Source organism: Leptonychotes weddellii, chromosome 9, assembly GCF_054177405.1.
Source record: "Leptonychotes weddellii isolate Sample4059 chromosome 9, ASM5417740v2, whole genome shotgun sequence".
Lineage (NCBI taxonomy): Eukaryota > Metazoa > Chordata > Mammalia > Carnivora > Phocidae > Leptonychotes > Leptonychotes weddellii.
This window is the reverse complement of record NC_138377.1, coordinates 24,504,411-24,526,111: the sequence shown is the minus strand read 5'-3', so window position 1 is coordinate 24,526,111 and position 21,701 is coordinate 24,504,411. Positions and strand designations below refer to the sequence as shown.

The 21,701-nt window shown below is 47.6% G+C and overlaps 1 protein-coding gene across 1 annotated transcript; it reads left to right on the top strand.

Annotated features, from left to right (window-relative positions):
• The first annotated feature begins 18,029 nt into the window (after positions 1 to 18,029).
• VRTN (vertebrae development associated) lies at positions 18,030 to 21,487 on the top strand. The gene has a single exon (XM_006745489.2). The coding sequence runs from the start codon at positions 18,054 to 18,056 to the stop codon at positions 20,157 to 20,159; it is 2,106 nt and encodes a 701-aa protein (XP_006745552.2). The 5' UTR covers positions 18,030 to 18,053; the 3' UTR covers positions 20,160 to 21,487.
• Positions 21,488 to 21,701: the final 214 nt, after the last annotated feature.

Here is a 21,701-nt window from a genome sequence, read left to right as displayed (position 1 = left end):
CCTTTTCATACCACTTGAACTGAATAGTCAAAAACAGGGCTTTACTGAGCACCCCTGTGAGACCCAACAGTGTGGGTAGCACATCAGTCCTGGAGGGTCCATCTTGGATCATCCATGGCTCCCTCCACTTGGAATCCCTGCTCTGTCATCCGTGTCTCCTGGGCAGTGTGGCTCCCATGCCGCCTTCTCCAGGAACCCTCCACATGTCTCAGCTGCTCTGTGTCCTCATGGTGCTTGGACACCTTTACTGCATTGCTTACCATATTCTGTACTTGGGTTATAGCTATGGGTGTGTGTGTCTCCCCCACTAGACGGAGCATTTACTTGAAGACAGAAACAATCTTTTGTTAATCTTTGTATTCTTCAAGCACTGAACACAGTGACCGGCATATTAAAAACATATTTATGTAGTTGTTTGCTTATACTCTTTCCAAAAACAGATTTGAAGTATCTTACTAAAATACATATAGAGTTGCAGAAATGGGGCTGAAGAAATTTGAGGGTAAGGAAATCCTAGAATGAGAGCCAATAACAATCATAAAAATAATGACAATATCAGGGCGCCTGGGTGACTCGGTTGGTTGAGTTTCCGACTCTTGATTTTGGCTCAGGTCGTGATCTCAGGGTAGTGGGCTCTGCCCTCCGCAGGGAGTCTGCTTCTCTCTCTACATTCCCCCTCTGCCGCTCCCCTCACTCATGCTCTCTCTTTTTAAAATAAATAAATAAATCTTTAAAAAATAATAACAATATAAATAATATTTGAGTGCTTAGTATATGCTGAGTACTGTTCTAATTGCTTTACCATTTTTTGTTTTTACTACTTAAAAAAGTGTTTTTAAGTAAACTTGAACTCATGATCCCTAAGATTAAGAGTTGTATGCTCTGCCCACTGAGCCAGCCTGGCACCCCTGTTCTAATTGCTTTAGATGCTGGGGCACTTGGCTGGCTCAGCTGATGGAGCGTATGACTCTTGATCTTGGGATTGTGAGTTTGAGCCCCACGTTGGGCATAGAGATTACTTAAAAATGAAATTTAAAAAATAGTAATAATTGCTTTATGGGGCTGGGTGAGTCATGTGGTTGAGCGTCCAACTCTTGATCTCAGCTCAGGTCCTGATCTCAGTGTTGTGGGTTTGAACCCTGCATTGGGTATATTTGCTTATAAACTATACATATGCACTGATGAACTAAGGCAATAGTATGTGCATTATAAAATACAAAAATAAAAATTGAAAAGAATGAGAGAAAAATATAGATACACAAAGAAATTCTGAGGATCATCTTGCATCCTCCCTCTGGTGGACACAGGGTCCCTCTTGAGTTCCCTGTATGACCCTCTGTGAAGGTCCAAAGCATGACACAGAAAGAGCATTGCAGCGACAGCACTTCTAGAATAATGTGGTCTAGGGCTCCTGGGTGGCTCAGTTGGTTGGGCGACTGCCTTCGGCTCAGGTCATGGTCCTGGAGTTCCGGGATCGAGTCCCGCATCGGGCTCCCTGCTCGGCGGGGAGTCTGCCTCTCCCTCTGACCCTCCTCCCTCTCATGCTCTCTGTCTCTCATTCTCTCTCTCGCAAATAAATAAAATCTTAAAAAAAAAAAATTTAGAATAATGTGGTCCAAGTTTGCACATCTCTGACTGGCCCCTTTGACCGAGTCATAACTGTTTTATTTTATTTTATTTTATTTTTTTAAAAGATTTACTCATTTGACAGAGAGAGACACAGCGAGAGAGGGAACACAAGCAGGGGGAGTGGGAGAGGGAGAAGCAGGCCTCCCACGTAGCAGGGAGCCCGATGCGGGGCTTGATCCCAGGACCCTGGGATCATGACCTGAGCCTAAGGCAGACGCCCAATGACTGAGCCACCCAGGTGCCCCATAACTGTTTTATTTTTTGATCTAGTAATAACTAGATGTTTAAGATTTCATTTTTAACCAATCTCTACACCCAACCTGTGGGGCTCAAATTCACAACCCTGAGATCAAGAGTCCCATGCTCTCCCTACTGGGCCAGCCAGGCACCCCTAGTAATAACTAATTTTTTAAAAGATTTTTGTTTTATTTTATTTGACAGAGACACAGCGAGAGAGGGAACACAAGCATGGGGAGTGGGAGAGGGAGAAGCAGGCCTACTGCTGAGCAGGGAGCCCAATGAGGGACTCGATCCCAAGACCCTGGGATCATGACCGGAGCCGAAGGCAGACGCTTAACGACTGAGCCACCCAAGCGCCCCCCCAGTAATAACTATTTTAAAGGCCAACTAATATTAACTGAGCTTTTTCTGTGTGACAGTCACCGTACTAAATACTTTATTTGCATTTCCCCATTTAATCCTTATCACAATCTATGAGGTAATTATCATAATAATCACCATTTTACAGGTGAGGAAACTGAGCTTTAGAGAGGTTAATTTGTTCTTGAGGGTAGAGCTGGGTTTAAACCCAGGTTTATTAGGTTCTGAAGATAGTGCCTTTTTTTTTTTAGATTTATTTATTTATTTCAGAGAGAGAGAGAGTGTGCGTGTGCTGGGGTGTGTGGGGTGGGGCAGAGGGAGAGGGAGAGGGAGACAAGCAGACTCCCTGCTGAGCAGCGAGCTGGCCCGGGGCTGGATCTCAGGAACCTGAGATCATGACCTGAGTCAAAATCAAGAGTCAGAGACTCAACCAACTGAGTCACCCAGGTGCCCCTAAAGCCAGTTCTTTTAATCTTAATCTCTACAGCCTCGGAAATTCTGAATACAGGGGCACCTGGCTGAGTTGGTAGAGCTTGAGACGCTTGATCTTGGGTTATAAGTTCGAGCCCCATGGTAGGCATGGAGTTTACTTAAATAAAATGTTTAAAAAAAAAAATTCTGAATATAGATGGCTCTAACCAGTAGTTTCTCCTCTTTTCCAAATCTCTTTTATTTATAAAAAGAATGTGTTCTTGGGACACCTGGGTGGCTCAGTCGGTTAAGCGTCTGTCTTCAGCTCAGGTCATGATCCTGGGGTTCTGGGGGATCGAGTTGGGCTCCTTAGCGGGGAGCCTGTTTCTCCCTCTGCCTGCCGCTCACCCTGCTTGTGTTCTCTCTCTCTGACAAATAAATAAATAAAATCTTAAAAAAAATGTGTTCTTGTGGTAAAAAATGCTAAACAAACCGAAGTATGCAAAGTAAAAAAGCCACCTTTTCCCACAAACATGCTCACCAGGATTTCTCCCTATTAGTTTGTTCTCTTTAATGTTTTCCAGACTTCTTTCTCCTCACTGAACACATGTAGATACATATCGATTAGACAGATTTTTGCAAAAATGGGATCAGAAAATGCATTTTACTCTGAACTCTCTCTTTAACTTGGCTATCTTTCCAGGTGGGTTTATGCAGATCTATTTACACATTAGAAGCAAGTATCACAATTGACAACTTACTCCTTTCTTCTTAAAATATTCTCTCTTGAGGGGTGCCTGGATTTTATTTATTTATTTATTTGACAGACAGACACAGCGAGAGAGGGAATGCGGGGCTCGATTCCAGGACCCTGGGAACATGACCCGAGCCGAAGGCAGACGCTTAACGACTGAGCCACCCAGGCGCCTCTAAATTAAAAAAAAAAAAAAAAATCTTCTCTCTTGATTTTTCCTTTGCTTCTTTGTTTTTCTCCTCCTGCTGACGCTATGGGTGGTCCCTTTTCTTTCCTCCCTCTGTTCCTCCTATCTTCCTCTATTATCTGTTATCACTTCCAGTCCCTTGGCTTTAGATCTTATCTACAGGCCAACAACTCCCAGACTTCACTCTTTACCTGGAACACTTGGCAATTTTTTGTATTTTAAGTTTGCTTTGTTGTTAGTTTTAAGCCTATTCAAAACATACTCGGAGGATGTATATTTGTATTTGCTTGTACTTACAGAACGAAACTCTGGAAAGAAACTTATAAAAGTGCTTAACTGAGTGGAGTGGTGGGAGTGGAGGGAATTGGGAATAAGCTAACCAAAACCAAGGGCACCGGGCCTGAGATTAAGAACAGAATGATTGGATGACCTTGGGTTCATCCTCTTTTCAGATGAAACAGAGGCGATAGAAGAAATGCAATGAACTTGCGGGGAGAGGACCACGAGCCCTTGAAGCCTTGTTTGAGGACAGGCTGTTCTAGTTGGGGACCTGTGCTTGTTCCCTTGGGGTCAAGGGAGGGGCTATTATCCAGCAGCCTTCTTTGCTCTCCAGGTAAATTCCCTAAGGACAGCTGTTGTGTGAATCCCATCACTCCAAGCGCACCGAGCAAAGGCCCTGCAAACGAAGTTAAGTGTCGATCCCTGTGGCCGATGACTTTGCCCACCAGGCACCTTTCCAACACTGTCCTGTCTGCCCGGCGCCTAAATGGGAATGCTGCTTGCAGGAAGTTTCCTTCCCCGTTGCCCCCATAAAGTGATGTTCCCACGCCTCAACAATAAATATTTCACTTTTCTATTACAAAACTTATGAAATACACCAAAATTGAGAGAATAGCATAACAAATCACTCTGAATGAATGGTAAAACAAACCCCTGATTCAATAATAAGTATCAGTACTTTGACATATGTAGCTTACCCTTTTCTCTGCTTTTCCTCTGGTTTTTCAAAAGCAAATACCTGAGGTCCTATCATTTCATGCCTCAGTTCTTACATGTTTATCTGAAAATTTAGGACGTATTTTACTATTATCACTTTGTACAAATTAACATTAATTCCTTAGTATATGTTAAGACACAGTCTATATTCAAACTTACCACCAAAGTAAATTACTTTATTTATTTATTTATAAAGATTTTATTTATTTATTTGCCAGAGAGAGAGAGAGAGGGAGAGTACAAGCAGGGGGAGCAGCAGGCAGAGGGAGAAGCAGGCTCCCCGCCGAGTAAGGAGCCCAATACTGGACTTGATTCCAGGACTCTGGGATCATGACCCGAGCCAAAGGCAGATGTTTAACCAACTGAGCCACCCAAGCGTCCCAGGCGTCCCATGACTTTATTATTTTTTTTAAAGATTTTATTTATTTATTTGACAGAGAGAGAGAGAGAACGAGAATACAAACAGGGGGAGCAGCAGGCTGAGGGAGAGGGAGAAGCAGGGGGAGCCCGACGCGGGACTCCATCCCAGGACCCTGGGAACATGACCTGAGCCAAAGGCAGACGTTTAACCGACTGAGCCACCCAGACACCCCAGTAAATGACTTTAAAGGTATAGATAATTCAAGACTGTATCTGCAAATGAAACCAGAGAAGCCAGGGGCAGCCTGACAGCCTGCTCAGCACAGGTCTCTGAGCAAGCCCAGGGTCCAGGAGTGAGGAGCTCAAAAAACACTTGTTCCTTTCCTTGGTAATAGCAAGTAACAGTAGCTCTTCTGGAGCACTCAGTACATCCCCACCTGGGCTGTGGCTTCTAACCAGAAGAGACTACGTTAGCTCTTTATGTGTCTTCCACAGCACTGAGCATAATGTCTCCAGAGAGTAGATGCTCAACCCACTGTGATTTGAATTGATAATCATATCTCCCTGGTATTAAATGTTTCTTCATAGCCAAGGAGTGACATCACTGTTTAATTCAGTCATTGGAATAAAGTGGATATCATCCCCATTTCACAGATGAGGAAACTGGGGTCAGATTTGTTTAAGTTCCCTTAACTAGGAAGTAGAGGAGCTGAGAGTCAACTCAGGTTGGCCAGACTCCAGAGTCTGAGTTGTTATCTGTCTTTTGGTAATCGCCAAGGGACTCTGGGCAGAGGCAGAGGGGGGGTAAAAGGGAAGAGTGGTGGGGAGGAAGAGGGAGAAGAAAAGGAACAAAGGAAAAAGAAAGGAAACCAGGAGATTATGACGTCATGGAGTAATTGTCAGCCATTGGATGTAGGGCCTTCGTGTACAGTAAACACAGTAATAAGTGTGGTGTTGTCTGTGGAATGCTTGAGAAGATTTATGAGCCTCAACCCTCAGACTCTGGAGTCTAGAGTCAGGTCTGTAGACATCACTGTGTCCTTAGGGCTAGCCCAGGACCCGGCGTGTAGCAGGAGCTCAGATATTTGCCCACGCAGGAGCGAACATATGAGTAAATGAACAACGGAATAAAGAAATGATTGAATGAATGATGGACCAATATATAAGTTATTTAGTAAGGCCACCAAGTGGATAAATTAATTGAATAGAGAGGGATGAATTCTTTAAATCTCTGTACAGCTAAATGGAATAGCAGTGTTGTTTGCTGAGCCTTTATGCTAAGAATTTCATAAACCGTTTTTCATTTAATTCTCACAGCAACCTCTCCAGTATTATTCTCATAATTTTTTAAGTGAGGAATTAGGCCTGGAGACATGAGAAAACTTGTTCAGCCGCACACAAGGGCAGAACTGGAATTTCAACCCTACCGTCACACCCCGAGCTCAGGCTGGTCACTGCCCAGCCAGTGCTCAATAGATGCTCAATTCAGAACTTATTTTTTGTAGATGCAAATACAGGTGACCCCCCACTTATACAAGCCCTGGACAGCTATACATTTAAACCCAGTTAATTACTTATCTCAGTTCATTATTTATTTTTATTTATTTATTTTTTAAAAGATTTTATTTATTTATTTGACAGAGAGAGACACAGCGAGAGAGGGAACACAAGCAGGGGGAGTGGGAGAGGGAGAAGCAGGCTTCCCGCGGAGCAGGGAGCCCGATGCGGGGCTCGATCCCAGGACCCTGGGATCATGACCTGAGCTGAAGGCAGCCGCTTAACGACTGAGCCACCCAAGCGGCCCTCAGTTCATTATTTAAAGGAAGCTTTTCTATTGTATGTCTCTTTATAAGTGAAGGATTACCCCAACTCATCTGCTTCCTAAATCTAAATTTTGTTCAAAGCAAGGTACATATTAACTAAAGATGTCTACTTGTAGGATTTGGTTTGATTATTGCTGGGAATCTGGGATTTTTGGTGTTTGGACACCTGATGACTAAGACTTTAATTTTGTAATACTTAATTTTAACAGTATAAATAAAGGTAAATTAAAATTTACCAAATCTAGAATCCATTAAAGAAAAGCAGGTATGGTCAATATATGTAAACATAAAAAGATTTCTTCAGGATAAAAACTACCATAAGCAAAGTCCAGTTATAAACCACAAAATCAGAAAAAAAAATTCTTTTTATTTATTTTTTCTTTTCTTTTTAAAAAGATTTTATTTATTTATTTGACAGAGAGAAAGAGGGAGAGAGAGAGCACAAGCAGGGGGAACAGCAGGCGGAGGGAGAGGGAGAAGTAGGCTCTCCACTGAGCAGAGAGCCCAATACGGGGCTTGAACCCAGGACCCTGGGATCATGACCTGAGCTGAAGGCAGATACTTAACCGACTGAGCCACTCAGGTGCCCCTATTAAAAAGTTTTGTGTTTTTTTTTAAGATTTTATTTTTAAGTAATCCCTACATCCAACCTGGGGCTCGAACTCACAACCCTGAGATCAAGAGTCACGTGCTTTACCGACTGAACCAACCAGGTGCCCACAGAAAAGACATTTGTAATTCCTACCATGGACCAAAGGTGATATTTATACAAAACTCTCATTAACAGTAAGAAAAAGGTTTATAATCAATAGCAAAATGTGCAAAGGATATTCATAAGGAAGAAAACATAAATGGTTCAAAAATATATGAAAAATGCTCTCTCCTACTCATAATGAAAAAATGTAAATTAAAACCACATGGAGGAACTAATTTTTCACCTATTTGACTGGCAAAGATAAAAAAGTGCTAACACGGGGCGCCTGGGTGGCTCAGTCGGTTAAGCGTCTGCCTTGGGCTCAGGTCGTGATCCCAGGGTCCTGGGATCGAGCCCCGCATTGGGCTCCCTGCTCGGCGGGGAGTCTGCTTGTCTCTTTTCCTCTGCTTGCTGCTCCCCGTGCTTGTGCTCGCTCTCTGTCAAATAAATAAATTAAAAAAAAAAAAAGTGCTAACGCACTGTGTTGGCCAAGGGGTAGGGAGCTAGCACTCTCATACTTTGTTTTGGGGGAAATAAATTGGTACAACTTCTAGGGAGGGAAATCTGGCAAAATCTATATGGATTTTGATCCATATAGTGCACTTTGGATGTATAGCTATACCTACATACGTGCAAGGTTACCCATTGTAGCTTGGTTTAAGAGCAAAAGATGGAAATGACCTTGATGTTCACCGGTAGAGGACTGGATAGGACATTATGTTAAGTCATACAATGGAGTTCCTTTTCCATCTAGGGATGTACTAGTACGTTTGCCACCAGCCACATGGGGCTACAGAACATTTGAAATGTGGGTAGTTCTACATGAGACTGGCTTCAAGTGGAAAATACATTGAATTTTGAAGACTTGGTACAAAAAAAGAATGTGAAGTATCTCATTAATAATTTTTATATTAAAAAATAATTTTTATGTTGATTTCCTGTTAAAATGATAATATTTCAGAGATATTGGTTTAAATAAAATATATTGTTAAAATTAATATCACCTAGGGGCGCCTGGGTGGCTCAGTCGTTGGGTGTCTGCCTTCAGCTCAGGTCATGATCCCAGGGTCCTGGGATCGAGCCCCGCGTCGGGCTCCCTGCTCCGCGGGAAGCCTGCTTCTCCCTCTCCCACTCCCCCTGCTTGTGTTCCCTCTCTTGCTGTGTCTCTCTCTGTCAAATAAATAAATAAATAAATAAAATCTTTTAAAAAAAATTAATATCACCTGTCCAATTCAATGATCCCTCTGTCCATTCAGTTAGTCTTCTAACTATCTTTAATGTGGCTGCTAGAAATGTAAAAGTATTGTGTGGCTCTCATATTTTGTTGGACAATGGTGACTCTGGATAAAACAGTAAAGTGAGAAAAGCAAGGTGCGTAAGAGTGTTTAGCGTACTACCATTTGTGCTTCAAAGAAAGGAAAAAAGCACTCTCTCAGAGATTTGCTTGTTTATGCATATTTCTGGAATGGTACCCTAGAAACAACATTGGCTGCTTCTGGAGAGGGAAACTGTAGACAGGGCTGAAATTTGAATCCTGAATCCTTTTGTAAATTCCTGAACCAAAAATTTACATGCATTTTGAATAATATGCTATTTTTTATGTATAGAAAGTAGAATATATATCAGTCAAAAGTAGTTTAAAAAATGTTTAACATAGAACCAAAATATGCACAGAAAGATCAGAAATTTATACGTGTTGTAAATGCACAGAAAAAGAACTGGCAGATAAGCGTAGTGAAGAGAATGTGTTAGGAACTGAAAGGGAAGACTTGCTCAATTTACTCTATTTTTTACCCTGTACCATTTGGATCTTTTGGAAAGAGAATATTTAATTTGTGTAAGTCTAAGAAAAAAAAAAAAACAACTAGATTAGAAAAAAATATACCAAGATGTTCACAATAGCTATCTTCAGATAATGTGATTATAGGTAACTTTTTCTTCTTTCTACTTTAAAAGTTTCCCAATTATTCTAAATTTTCTCAATTTGGTCTATAAAAGACTCGTACCTTGGTGATGGAAGCACCAACAAACCTTTAGTTTCTTTTAAAAAAATACTTTTTAAAGACTCCATTAGCCTTTTAAAGAATTTACAATTATCTTCATTGCTTTTAAAAATGATAGCAAGTAAGGTAGGCTCCTTATAAAATGTCAACACAGAAAGATAATTTGGAAAGGAAAAGTATCCAATCCAACTCCTACAAGATAACCACTATTCTCTGAAACTTTTAAAATGCTACATTTATCTTAAGAACTTAAAAATAATTTCAAATTAGCTGGAGAGGCTGAGGACTGCAACAGACTTGCTCCGTGCCAAGCACGGTCCTGAATGCTTTATATTGATCATCTCGTTGAATCTATGCGCAACTCTGCGGGAAAGGTTGTGCCCCAGTAACCTTTAAATCAGGGCTCCAAGGGTTGAAACAATTCGCCTAAGGCCATACTCTAGAAAGGGGCAGGGTTGGCATTCAAATCCAAGTCCAGGACACGTCTAAGCCGCTGCCTCGGGCGGCTACCATCATGGTGGGTGGGGCTGGTGTGATTCTGATCCAGGGACTGGACTTGAGCTCACATCTGGTGGCCCCCTCCTCCTCCCATGCTCCTGGGAACAAGCCTTCAATAAAGGATTTTTGATCTAGGTGGTAAGTGTAGGGCTCATGATTGGCAGAGGAGAAAATGATAATTGTGAGCTGGGGCATAACCGACACTGGGGGCCTGGGGTGGGGGGGGGGGTGAGGGTGACATTTTACAGTGGTAGCCAGGGGTCAGGCCATAGAAGGGAGGTGGGTGGAATGAAGCCCGGGAGGGCAGGAGCTAGCCCCAGCACTCCAAAGGGTTAAAGCTGGGCAGGAAAGCCCCTGGGGGGAGCTACCACCAAAGGCTGCAATCTGGCGGCCTTCACCTCCCCCACCAGCGGGGACTAGACGGGCGGATAGGACTGGTTCCTCTGGGATTATCTGAGGCCCCTGGGCTGGGATGAGCTGCAGGAGGAACGGAAGCCCAGGTACCGCACGCCCCCGCCTTCCTGTGGGGCTCAGAAAACTAGGTGTCCTGATGGATATAGGCGCCCTGGCCCCGGACAGAAGAAATTTTGGCCCGGGAAAGCTTTGGGAGTGAGAGGTGTTGAGCCCCACCCCTGGGGGATGCTCAGAGAAAGGTGGGAATGGAGCCCTTGGAGAAAGTGAGGCCATTCTGGAAGGAAAAGGGGCCTGCACCAAGGTGGGGGCAGTGAGCTCTCCAACCTCCCCATCCAGCACCGCCAGGGATGGGCAGCTGCCTCAGGAAGAGATGCATCTTGGAGGTTCAGAAAGCCCCAAAGTCTACCCAGTCATCGAAGGCCAGTTTCTGGGCTCCAGCTATGCTCCCCCACCCCTACCCTCAAGCCTGGTCGTTGACTTTCCTTCCCTAGGTCTTTCAATCTGAACCTCCCCAACCCCTCCCCCCAAACTCTTTGGAAATCTTTCAACTTTCTTTTAAGTTTTCCCAGGGCAGTTTGGGGTCTGTTTCAGAGCTAGGTCTGGGCGCTTTAACGCCCCCAGCTGGGTAGAGTGGACCAGACAATAGCCGCTATCACTTTACCATTGGAAGTGACCCCCGAATTTGCACTTCTTTCATCTTGGGACCAGAGCACTTGAGGGTGGGCGATTTCCTGGGGGGAGTGGCTTAAGCCGCTTCTCCACCGGCCAGTTGGCTGTAGACGGTCCATGCTCAATGGTCCACTACAGATACCAAGCCAGTTCTGGAGTGAGAGTGGCGCTTGGCTGGGGACGCTGACGCACGGTGACTTAAATGTCCCAAGCTGGAAGCTGCAGAAAGAAGTGGACGCCCCCAGGGCTCTGGGCCACCCTCGAGGTCAGTAAACTAGGAAGTTTCCTCAAAATTAGGAACGGTGGGTGCCCCGTTCGGCTTGGAGGCCCCAGGGGAGAGAGGACTGGCCTTAGGACAGTAAAGGGCCTAAGGGTCAAGGAGTGACTCCGTGAAGATGCTGCAAGCCTGTGTGTATGCGTGCATCTGTGTGTGGGTGGGTGGGTGGGTGTGTGTGTGTGTGGAAGGGGGAAGTGAGGCATTGTTTCACGTTCTTTCTCCCCACCCCCACCTCCAGCCCCATCCCCACCCCCACCCGCCTGCCTATCTCCCCTCCCCACCCTACACAATTGTCCGTCCTCGGCCCCTCCCCAGGCTCTCAGCGTTTCTCCGGTTGGGTCCCTTGGCTCAGAAGCCTGGGGCCAGCCAGCTCTCCTCTCCCCAGCCGCCTATTGCTTTCCTGGCATCCTGAGGGGCGATTGTTGGCCTGCACTGCTTCCCCTCGTGGGCCATACTCTCCCTTCTCCTACCCCTCCAGACACGTGGTCCACGAGAGCAACTAAACTTGGGAACTCCCGAACTCCCCAGGCGTGGTTGACTTGGTGGCCTCGGGCCCACCCTGGATCCCCCAGGGACTCCCGTTACCCTTCCTTGGGAATTCACAGCTGATGGACTCGCCGGCCACCAGCCAGCCCCCGTGGCTGCCCCTGCCCCTGCTGGGCCTCCTGGAACCCAGGGAGGGAGCCAAGATGGCTGGCGCTCCCTCGAGCCAGGGACCTAGCCTGGGCAGCCGGGAGGGCAGACCAGAGAGGCGCCAAGCCAGGCCAGGTGAGATGCCATCCGGTTTCCCGTGGTCTTAATCGGTCCTGCTGAGGGTTGAGGCCTCGGTGGCGCTGCCTCCTACTTGTTGGGCCTGGTTGACTGTAGAGACGGCAGAACCTACTTTATGAGGGATGGGGAGAAAAGGAGGGATGGGGAGAACACGGGGTCCTTGGTGAGCAAACAGAGCCCAGGATGAGGCTGGCAGAGAAGGAGTTTGTTCTAGAAGCCAGAGGAGATTTAAAGCAGCATTGTGTTAGCAGATTCATTGGCCCTTCTCTTGCCCTGGCTGACCCCTTCTAAAATGGAAGGGACAGAGTCCAGACCTGGGCTCTGAGACTCCATCTCTTGAAATAAGGAGATGGAGGGAGGAGGAAAGCTGGCTTTGGTGAAGGTAAGGCTTGGAGTCTCTTGCAGAGTTGCCAGTGCCCCTTCATTTATTCTTTGGCTCCGAGCCCTTCCTAGGTGCTAACATGCTGGCTGGGTGCTTCTTAGAGGCCCCCTTTTACCTCCCTCCAACCTCAAGCTAGGAGAGCCTGTGTAATCTGGTGGGGCTTGCCTCCTTGGTTTCTTGCCTTTTCCAATCCCTTCCAAGAGCTGTGGGGGCCAGGGGGGCCAGTTGAACAAAGCCCATAGATGAGTTTTCGCTTTTTGCACCTCATTCCATGAATGCACCTGGCCATTGCTGGATCTGCTTTGCATTGCACTTCCAGGGAGCCATTGTTGAAAAGACTGTTGCACCTGAACCCCATCAACCAATTGTCTACTTAAGGATGATTGGCTTCCCCCGCAGAGCCTCTGGCTTTTCCCCCACTGTCTGTTCTCCGGTAGTCCAGATCTCCTTGGATGGATGTGGGGTGCGGAGCTCCAGGGAGCTGCTTTTTCTCAGTAAGCTTTTGAGGAAGACGGAAGTGGGGTATTACCTACTCACACCTCCTCTTACCTCTTTGGGGAAGAGGAAGGAATGAGATAGGGTGGAGTGGAGCTGGGTGGGACTGGGACTGGGACCAGGGACAGGACCGGGGAAGAGTAGGTAGGGTGGGGTGGGGTTTGTGCAGAAGGAAGTGTGGTATATCTGGACATTTGTTGGAAGGTATCTGGATACTGCTGCTTGAAGTCAGGCAAGTCACCTGTACCTTTCTGGACCTCAATTTTCCTTATCTGTGAAATGGCCAGGTTTGTCTCAAAGCTCCAAGAATCCATGCGTTTTTGGATCCTTCAGCTGATAAGCATTTTGGGTGATGTATTCCCCTGGGTGGTGGAATTACAGTGTTTAGGAGGGGCACTCTGGAGTCACATTGCTTAATTTTATAGTGTTTTTTTTTTTAAAGATTTTATTTATTCATTCATGAGAGACAGAAAGAGAGAGAGAAGCAGAGGGAGAAGCAGGCTCCCAAGGAGCAGGGAGCCCGATGCGGGACTCGATCCCAGCACCCTGGGATCATGACCTGAGCCAAAGGCAGACGCTTAACCATCTGAGCCAGCCAGGCGCCCCTAATTTTATAGTTTTAATAGCTGTGTGGTCTTGGGAAAGTTATTTAATTTAACCCCCAAGCCTCCATTTCTCCAGGTGCGAACTCAGAATAGCCATCCTAGCAATGGTGCAGGTGTGATGGAGTTGTAGTTTACATGGAGGGGAGGGGAGAACCGCATATAAACAAAATTATCTCTAAAAAGCCTGAAATCCACTCAATCCTTGTAAAGCCCAAAGGAGCTTGCCATCACCGGAGGGGACATGGTGCTTTGCTTAGGAAAGAGACTGAGTAGGAGGGTAGGAGGAATCACCCAGCAGTTTAAATTCATCGTCCCCTCACTTTTTTCCTGAGATTTTGGTTGAATTACCTAATTAAATGCACCTAGTAAGCCGTAAGTAAGTGGTGGCTATTTTCATAATTTTGTTTGCAAAGTTTGCTCATGTCTCTACAGCTGTATAGTGGTATTCTACCAGGGACATGTAAGTAAAACCAGCATCTTTGTTGGCTACCAGAGGGAAAAGGCTGTTCTGTGTGTACAGTGTGTTTTTCAGGGCTCAGTGTTTTTTTTTTTTAAAGATTTATTTATTTGAGAGAGAGTGAAAGCGAGAGAGATCACAGAGGGAGAGGGAGAAGCTGACTCGCTGCTGAGCGGAGAGCCCGATGTGGGACTCAATCCCAGGACCCTGGGATCATGACCTGAGCTGAAGGCAGACGCTCGCTCAACCGACTGAGCCACCCAGGCACCCCAGGGCTCAATTTTTTAATCGACTATGGACGTGTGCTCTCTTTATCAAGGACTGCTATGACATGGTTTTATCTCCTGAGTCCAATGAAATGAATCGTTTTTTAAAAAGTAAACATAAAGTACATTCATGATGAACAGATTAAGAGCCCAACTCCAGGGTCAAATGATACGGTAAAAATACAAAATCATTGCGAGGTTAGATCACATTTGTCACAGCATACACGTTAAAAAAAAAAAATCTACAGCCAAGAAGTTTTACCCAAAGGTGATTCTAATTTTTTAATTTTTAGTAATCTCTGCCCAATATGGGGCTCGAACTCATGACCCGAGATCAAGTCTCTTCGCTCTACTGACTGAGCCAGCGAGGTACCCCTGATTACTAATTTCTGAAAAGCTTTTTTATGATTATCAGGTAAAATTCTGGTACTCTTTTGGTGCTTTACAAACTTTTTAAAAAACTTTACTGAACCATAATTTACACCCAAGCACATCCCCTTTAAGTGTGCAGTTTGATGAGCTGACAAATATATACACCCAAACACAGTTTTTAAAACTCAGGCTAGGGGCGCTTGGGTGGCTCAGTCCTTAGTTAAGCGTCTGCCTTCGGCTCAGGTCATGATCCCAGGGTCCTGGGATGGAGCCCACATCGTGCTCCCTGCTCAGCGGAAAGCCTGCTTCTCCCTCTCCCGCTCCCCCTGCTTGTGTTCCCTCTCACTGTCTCTGTCAAATACTTTTTTTTTTTTTTTAAAGATTTTATTTATTTATTTGACAGAGAGACAGCGAGAGAGGGAACACAAGCAGGGGGAATGGGAGAGGGAGAAGTGGGCTCCCTGAGGGACTCGATCCCAGGACCCCGGGATCATGACCTGAGCCAAAGGCAGACGCTTAATCATCTGAGCCACCCAGGCACCCTATTTTTTTTAATGAAAGTTTTGGGGTGCCTGGGTGGCTCAGTCATTAGTTAAGCGTCTGCCTTAAGCTCAGGTCATGATCCCAGGGTCCTGGGATCGAGCCCCGCATCGGGCTCCCTGCTCAGCGGGAAGCCTGCTTCTCCCTCTGCCTCTGTCTCTTATGAATAAATAAATAAAATCTTAAAAAAAAATAAACCTCAGGCTAATCTAAAGCAATTTATTGAATTCTGAGAACAAAGATCTGAGAGAGGACAATGGTCTTTTAAAGCAGTATCTGAAAAGGAATATACTTTGCTTTGCAATGCAACACTGAAAATGTACCAGTAATTAGGATCATTCGTTTGTGTTGATTTAAACTGGAGATGAATCACAGACCCTAAAGCGACTAGGTTCAAGCATTGGTACTGACCCCACCGCTTGTGTGATTTAGGGCAAATTAGCCTAAGTTGCATTTTCTCAGTTTTCTTACCCCTAAACTGGGGATGAGGGTAGTGCCTACTTTTAAAGTATGGCTTTCAGTCTTAGAAGACAGTGCCTGGCAAATACTGAATGCTCAGTACATCCTAGTTATTAGATCTATGTTAGTCCAGGGACTAGGCTGCTGCCACCCCTTTGAAAAGGCTCTTTGTTTTAGGGCAGTGGTTCTCAAACTTTCTGGTCTCAGGACCCGTGTATGCTCTCTAAAACTTGAGGGCCCTGAAGAGCTTTTATTTGTATAGGTTACATCTATCAATGTGTATTCAAAATTAAAATGGAGAAATTTAGAAAATATTTATTAAAAAACAAGCCTGTTGGGGCGCCTGGGTGGCTCAGTTGGTTAAGCGACTGCCTTCTGCTCAGGTCATGATCCTGGAGTCCCGCATCGGGCTCCCTGCTCAGCAGGGAGTCTGCTTCTCCCTCTGACCCTCCCCACTCTCATGCTCTATCTCATTCTCTCTCTCAAATAAATAAATAAAATCTTTAAAAACAAAAAAACCAAGCCTGTTACACAGTAAAAAAAAATAAGTTTTTTTTTGGGAAAGATAACTTTTCCAGAACAAAAAAGATGTAGTGAGAAGAATGCATTCTTATACATGTCTTCAAGTCTCTGTAATATCTGGTTTAAAAGGTATTCTGTCTGTCTCTACATTTCAGGCTGTTGTGATAATGTTGTTTTGATAGAATTCTATGAAGAAAATTCAACTTTGTCCAGATAGGTGGAAAAAGGAAGAGTATTTCGATAGCTTGTTCAGTGAATATTCTTTGATCAGTACATCAACACGTGACAAGTAGTAGTTTCTTAAAGCTTAGTTATAATGTAAAAACAATATCTAGGATTCTTTTGTATAGTAAAATTCATTGCTTTCTTTTATACTTGGAGTGGATCTTTTACCTGTGTGTGACTTTGTAACATCACCCATTGGTTTTTTGGAAACACAGTTCATTGATGGATGTAGATCTTCAGATGTTGACAATTCCATTACATGGTATAAAAAGTTACATTTGTTAGTGTCACTACTGATCCCATCAGAAAAGTCTTTAGGTATTGGGAAACTGTCAAGTTCACTATAGTGGATGCAGGTTTTCCAAAATTCTAGTTTTCAAACGAAAGTTCAGAATTTTACTGGCAGCAAAGAGTCAACAGTTTTCTTTGAGGTGACAGGCTCACCTTACTCATTTTTGAGATGTCTGCCCAATATACCCAAGTCTAAATGAGTAATGTCTCAATTTTTCTTTCAAATAAAAGTGATATTCCATGATAAAAGCAGCTAGTTCATTATATAAACCAAACAATTGGCATGTGAGACATTCAGTAGAAATGAGTACTCCCCATTTTGCCACTTGCAAAACTGAAAAGTCATGTACTTAAGGTCTGTGATTAAATTAAAAAAAAAAAAAACACAACAACTCTACTGCTTCATCAGGGACATTCTTGAGTGAAACTAGTGTTTCCCACCCCCCCCAAACTGTGAGTACATGGTGGTAAAGAATATAATGACTACTAGCATAGATTGATTCATGCTAAGTTACCACATTTCTACTCAAATATTAATATAATGAATAATAATGAAAAAGGCAAATAATATCTGAGTTTTACATTATCTTAGTATATCTTAGTATTATGAAAATTTAATGTGCAGACCCCCTGAAAAAGTCTCAGGGAACCCCAAGGGTCCATGGACCATACTTTGAGAATCCCCATTCTAAGGAAAGGCAGACCAGTTGTAGCTCTGTGAGTTTGTATTTTTTTTTTAAACTTTTTCTTGTTCTGTTAATCACCATACATTACATTAGTTTTAGATGTAGTGTTCTATGATTCATTGTTTGCGTATAACACCCAGTGCTCCATGCAGAACGTGCTCTCCTTAATACCCATCACCGGGCTAACCCATCCCCCCACCCCCCAGTTTGTAAGTCTTTTTAACAGGTACAGAGGTAAGCCTTTATGTCTGTACTGTGGAATGTGTCATAGCTAACTAACGCTTCTCCATTCCTTCCCCGTGTGTCAGGCACTGTTCTAAGGATGAGTGTGTGTGCGTGTGTGTACGTACCTATATATCTCCATGCTTTCATGGTCTCAGTTGTGCCCACAATAACTGTGTGACTGGATACTTTGATCATCTCACTTGACAGAAGAGGAACCAGAAGCATGGAGAGCTGAAATGACTTGCTCAAGCTAGTATCAGAACCAGGATTTCAAAGTCAGGTTCCAGAGACCAGGCTCTTCCTCAGTACCCCTGAGGGATTAGACCCCGGGAGGCACTTAGCCAGCCGGTCTACCCCCGGGGGCGGGGGGATGGGAGCGGGTGGGCAAAGTCACCATTGCTGGGTATCTGGGCGTCCTGACTCTGCCCTCTGCCCTGGCAGGATGACCTCTCGGGAGCAGCTGGTACAGCAGGTGCTGCGGGAGCTGCAGGAGGCTGTGGAGTCCGAGGGCCTCGAGGGTCTTGTCGGTGCTGCTCTGGAGGCCAAGCAGGTGCTGTCGTCCTTCACCCTGCCCACCTGCCGCGAGGGGGGCTCCAGCCCCCAGGTGCTGGAGGTGGACTCGGTGGCCCTGAGCCTGTACCCCGAGGATGCTCCCCGGAACATGCTGCCGCTGGCGTGCGAAGGCGAGGGCAGCCTGCTGTTCGAGGCGGCCAGCGTGCTGCTGTGGGGGGACGCGGGCTTCAGCCTGGAGCTGCGGGCCCGCACCGTGGTCGAGATGTTGCTGCACAGGCATTACTACCTCCAGGGCATGATCGACTCCAAGGTGATGCTGCAGGCCGTGCGCTACTCCCTGTGCTCCGAGGAGTCCCCTGAGATGACCAGCCTGCCGCCCGCCACGCTGGAGGCCATCTTCGACGCAGACGTCAAGGCCACTTGCTTCCCCAGCAGCTTCTCCAACGTGTGGCACTTGTATGCTCTCGCCTCCGTCCTTCAGCGCAACATCTACTCCATCTACCCCCTGCGGAACCTCAAGATCCGGCCCTACTTCAATCGGGTCATCCGGCCGCGCCGCTGTGACCACGTGCCCGCCACGCTGCACATCATGTGGGCCGGCCAGCCGCTCAGCAGGCACCTCTTCCGCCACCAGTACTTTGCCCCTGTGGTGGCGCTGGAGGAGGTGGAGGCCGAAGGTGCCCCCGGCCTGGCCCCGCTGCCGCCGGCGCCGGCCAAGACCCTGGAGCTGCTCAGCCAGGAGCCTGGCCTCAGCTACTCCCGCCTCCGCGAGCGCTACAGCGTCACCAAGAGCACCTTCTACCGCTGGCGGCGGCAGTCCCAGGAGCACCGGCAGAAGGTGGCCGCCCGCTTCTCGGCCAAGCACTTCCTGCAGGACAGCGTCCACCGCGGGGGCATCGTGCCGCTGCAGCAGTTCCTCCAGAGGTTCCCCGAGATCTCCCGCTCCACCTACTACGCCTGGAAGCAAGAGCTCCTGGGCTCCGGCGCCTGCCAGGCCCCGGCCCCCAAGGAGGGGCAGGTGACGGAGGAGCTGCAGAAGCTGCCAGAGGAGCAGGTGGCCAAGGGGCCGGGATGCTCCTCGCCGGCCGTGTCGAGCCCCGGAGTGGTCCTAATGCAGCGGGCCAGGTTGTACCTGGAGCACTGCATCTCCCTGAACACACTGGTACCCTATCGTTGCTTCAAACGCAGGTTCCCCGGCATCTCCCGGTCCACCTACTACAACTGGCGCCGGAAGGCCCTCCGAAGGAACCCCGGCTTCAAGCCGGCACCAGCCCTCCCCACGACTGGGGCTCCCCAGCCGGCATCTGTTCCGGAAGAGGCCCTGCTCCCTTGGAAGGGGGAGGGGGGCGAGGGGGCAGGCAAAGCAACGGCGGGGGGACCACCCGCCCCCCACGAGTTCCTGCCCCCCAAGGTGCCCCTGTCCCGTTGGCAGAGGCGCCTGCGCAGGGCTGCCCGCAAGCAGGTGCTCAGTGGGCATCTCCCCTTCTGTCGCTTCCGCCTCCGCTACCCCAGCCTGTCGCCCTCCACCTTCTGGGTCTGGAAGAGTCTTGCCCGGGGCTGGCCCAGAGGCCTGCCCAAATTCCAAATGCAGGCCCCCACCTTCGGCAAAGGGGGGCTGCGGGAAGCGGAGAAGCAGGAGAAGGATGCTGGCAGGGATGGGTCAGCTGCGATGGCCCCTCCTGCAGGGACCCCCCTGCAGGTGGGGGCTTCTCCAGGAGGGGATCCCGGGAGGGCCCAGGGAGGGCCTTCTGGCGAGGGGGCCACGGCCCAGGGCCGGCCCCACAGCAGGTCCCTGTCCAGCCGCCCTGTGGCGGAGGCAGCAGTGGGGGGCAGGGACGGCCAGGTGCTGGTGATGGACATGCTCGCCACCACAAAGTTCAAGGCCCAGGCCAAGCTGTTCTTGCAGAAGCGCTTCCAGTCTAAGAGCTTCCCCTCCTTCAAGGAGTTCAGCGCCCTCTTTCCCCTCACCGCCCGCTCCACCTACTACATGTGGAAACGGGCGCTCTATGACGGCCTCACCCTGGTGGATGGCTGATGGGGAGGTGTGAAGGGGTCTGGGAGGAGAGGGGACCCGTTTGGACAGGGTCAGGGACCTCAGTTGACCCCTGGCTTGGCCAGGACGCCCTTCGCTCTGGCTCCCACGGTGTCTACCTTGAATCCAAGGGCAGCTTTGTGCTGCTTCCTGGTTCTAAGGCAGACAGAGCCAGAAATGAGCCATCTGGTCTCCTGCAGAGAGCTACAGGGCCAGAATTGTTCTTTTCGGTTGTTTGCCATTCTTGCTTTTTATTGTCTTGGTTTTAGTTTTTTGTTTTGATTTAAGTGGGTTGGCTGGGCCCCCTGGCTGGTGTTGGAAACCATATGTATGGGGGTCCTGAGGGGGTTTGTTAGCTAAAGCTGCTTTCAACTTTTCCTCGGGACGAAAGAAGTACCGTTACATGGCTGTTTGTCCCATTAGGCAGAATATATGTCTTCAGTTTCTTTTGGGGGTCGGCACCCTCCTTACTCAAAGATGTTTCCCAAAGGAACATTAGAAATCAAATATGGAGCAGGTCAGTGGCTTCTGCCTCGTGCCCCCAAGGGAGAGGGTGCCAGGCTCAGCATGACAAGTAAGGGTATATCGGAAGGACCTCTAAGGGAAGGCCCTGAGCTGATCACTGAGGTGCTGGCCTGTCCCTTGAAAGGAGTGTGGTAAGGGGCTGGGGGAGAGGGCTTCGAGTCTCTGCTGGTGCTTGGCCCATCTGTGGACCCTTCAGTCCTCTGCCAGCTCGGTTGGCTCTTAGGGACCCCTGTCGTTCTGTTGAGCCTTTCCTCAGAGCCTGTGCCCCATCAGCGAGGGACCATATAGTGGCCGGGCAGGCGAATAACCGAATTTGCATTGTCTAAGAGTCAAGTTGGAAAACCAAAAAAATAAAGTGATGTGGTACTCACAGCCCTTGGTCTCTGGTATTTGTTTAGCCAGGATGTGCCTGCTCATTCCCACAGTCCCTTTGGTTTAAGGGGACACTCCCAGGTCCAGGGTTTGGGGGATAGAGGGGATGACTCTGGGGGATTCTGTTTAGCATCGGATCTAGAGGTGACCTTGGGTGCACTTCTGGCTGGGGACGGGGCTCTGGCCGCCTGGAAAGATAATCCCACTATGGGAGAAAACCGGCCCACGAAGGGTCCTTGCAGGCCAGGCCAGCACAAAGGTCAGGTCAGTTCCGTGGCAGGCATTCTCTTTCATGCTTGTCATGCACCCAAGCAGGCTAGGCCCGGGCACAGGTAAGGATACCGTGGGCCTCAGAGTGGCTAGCTTGCAAACCCCCTCCAGTGGGCTGAGCTTTAAGGCCAGACCTCAGCTTGTTGGGGTATGGCATCAGCGGGGAAAATGTTGGTTTTCCGCACCGGCTGCCATCCTCATGGTCCTGGGAAGTCATTCTTGGTTCTGCTATTTTTTTCACCCCCCATATCCAGTCTATAAAAGCAAGTCCTGTTGACTGACTCCAAAGTGTGCCCAGAACCCTCTCCCCTTCCTGTTGCTGGTGCCATCCCCACTGGCCCATGTCCCTGCCTCCTGTCTCCCTTCCACTCTTGCCCC

Coding starts and splice junctions, on each gene's coding strand:
- VRTN (XM_006745489.2), top strand. CDS start 18,054: ATGACCTCTCGGGAGCAGCTGGTACAGCAGGTGCTGCGGGAGCTGCAG.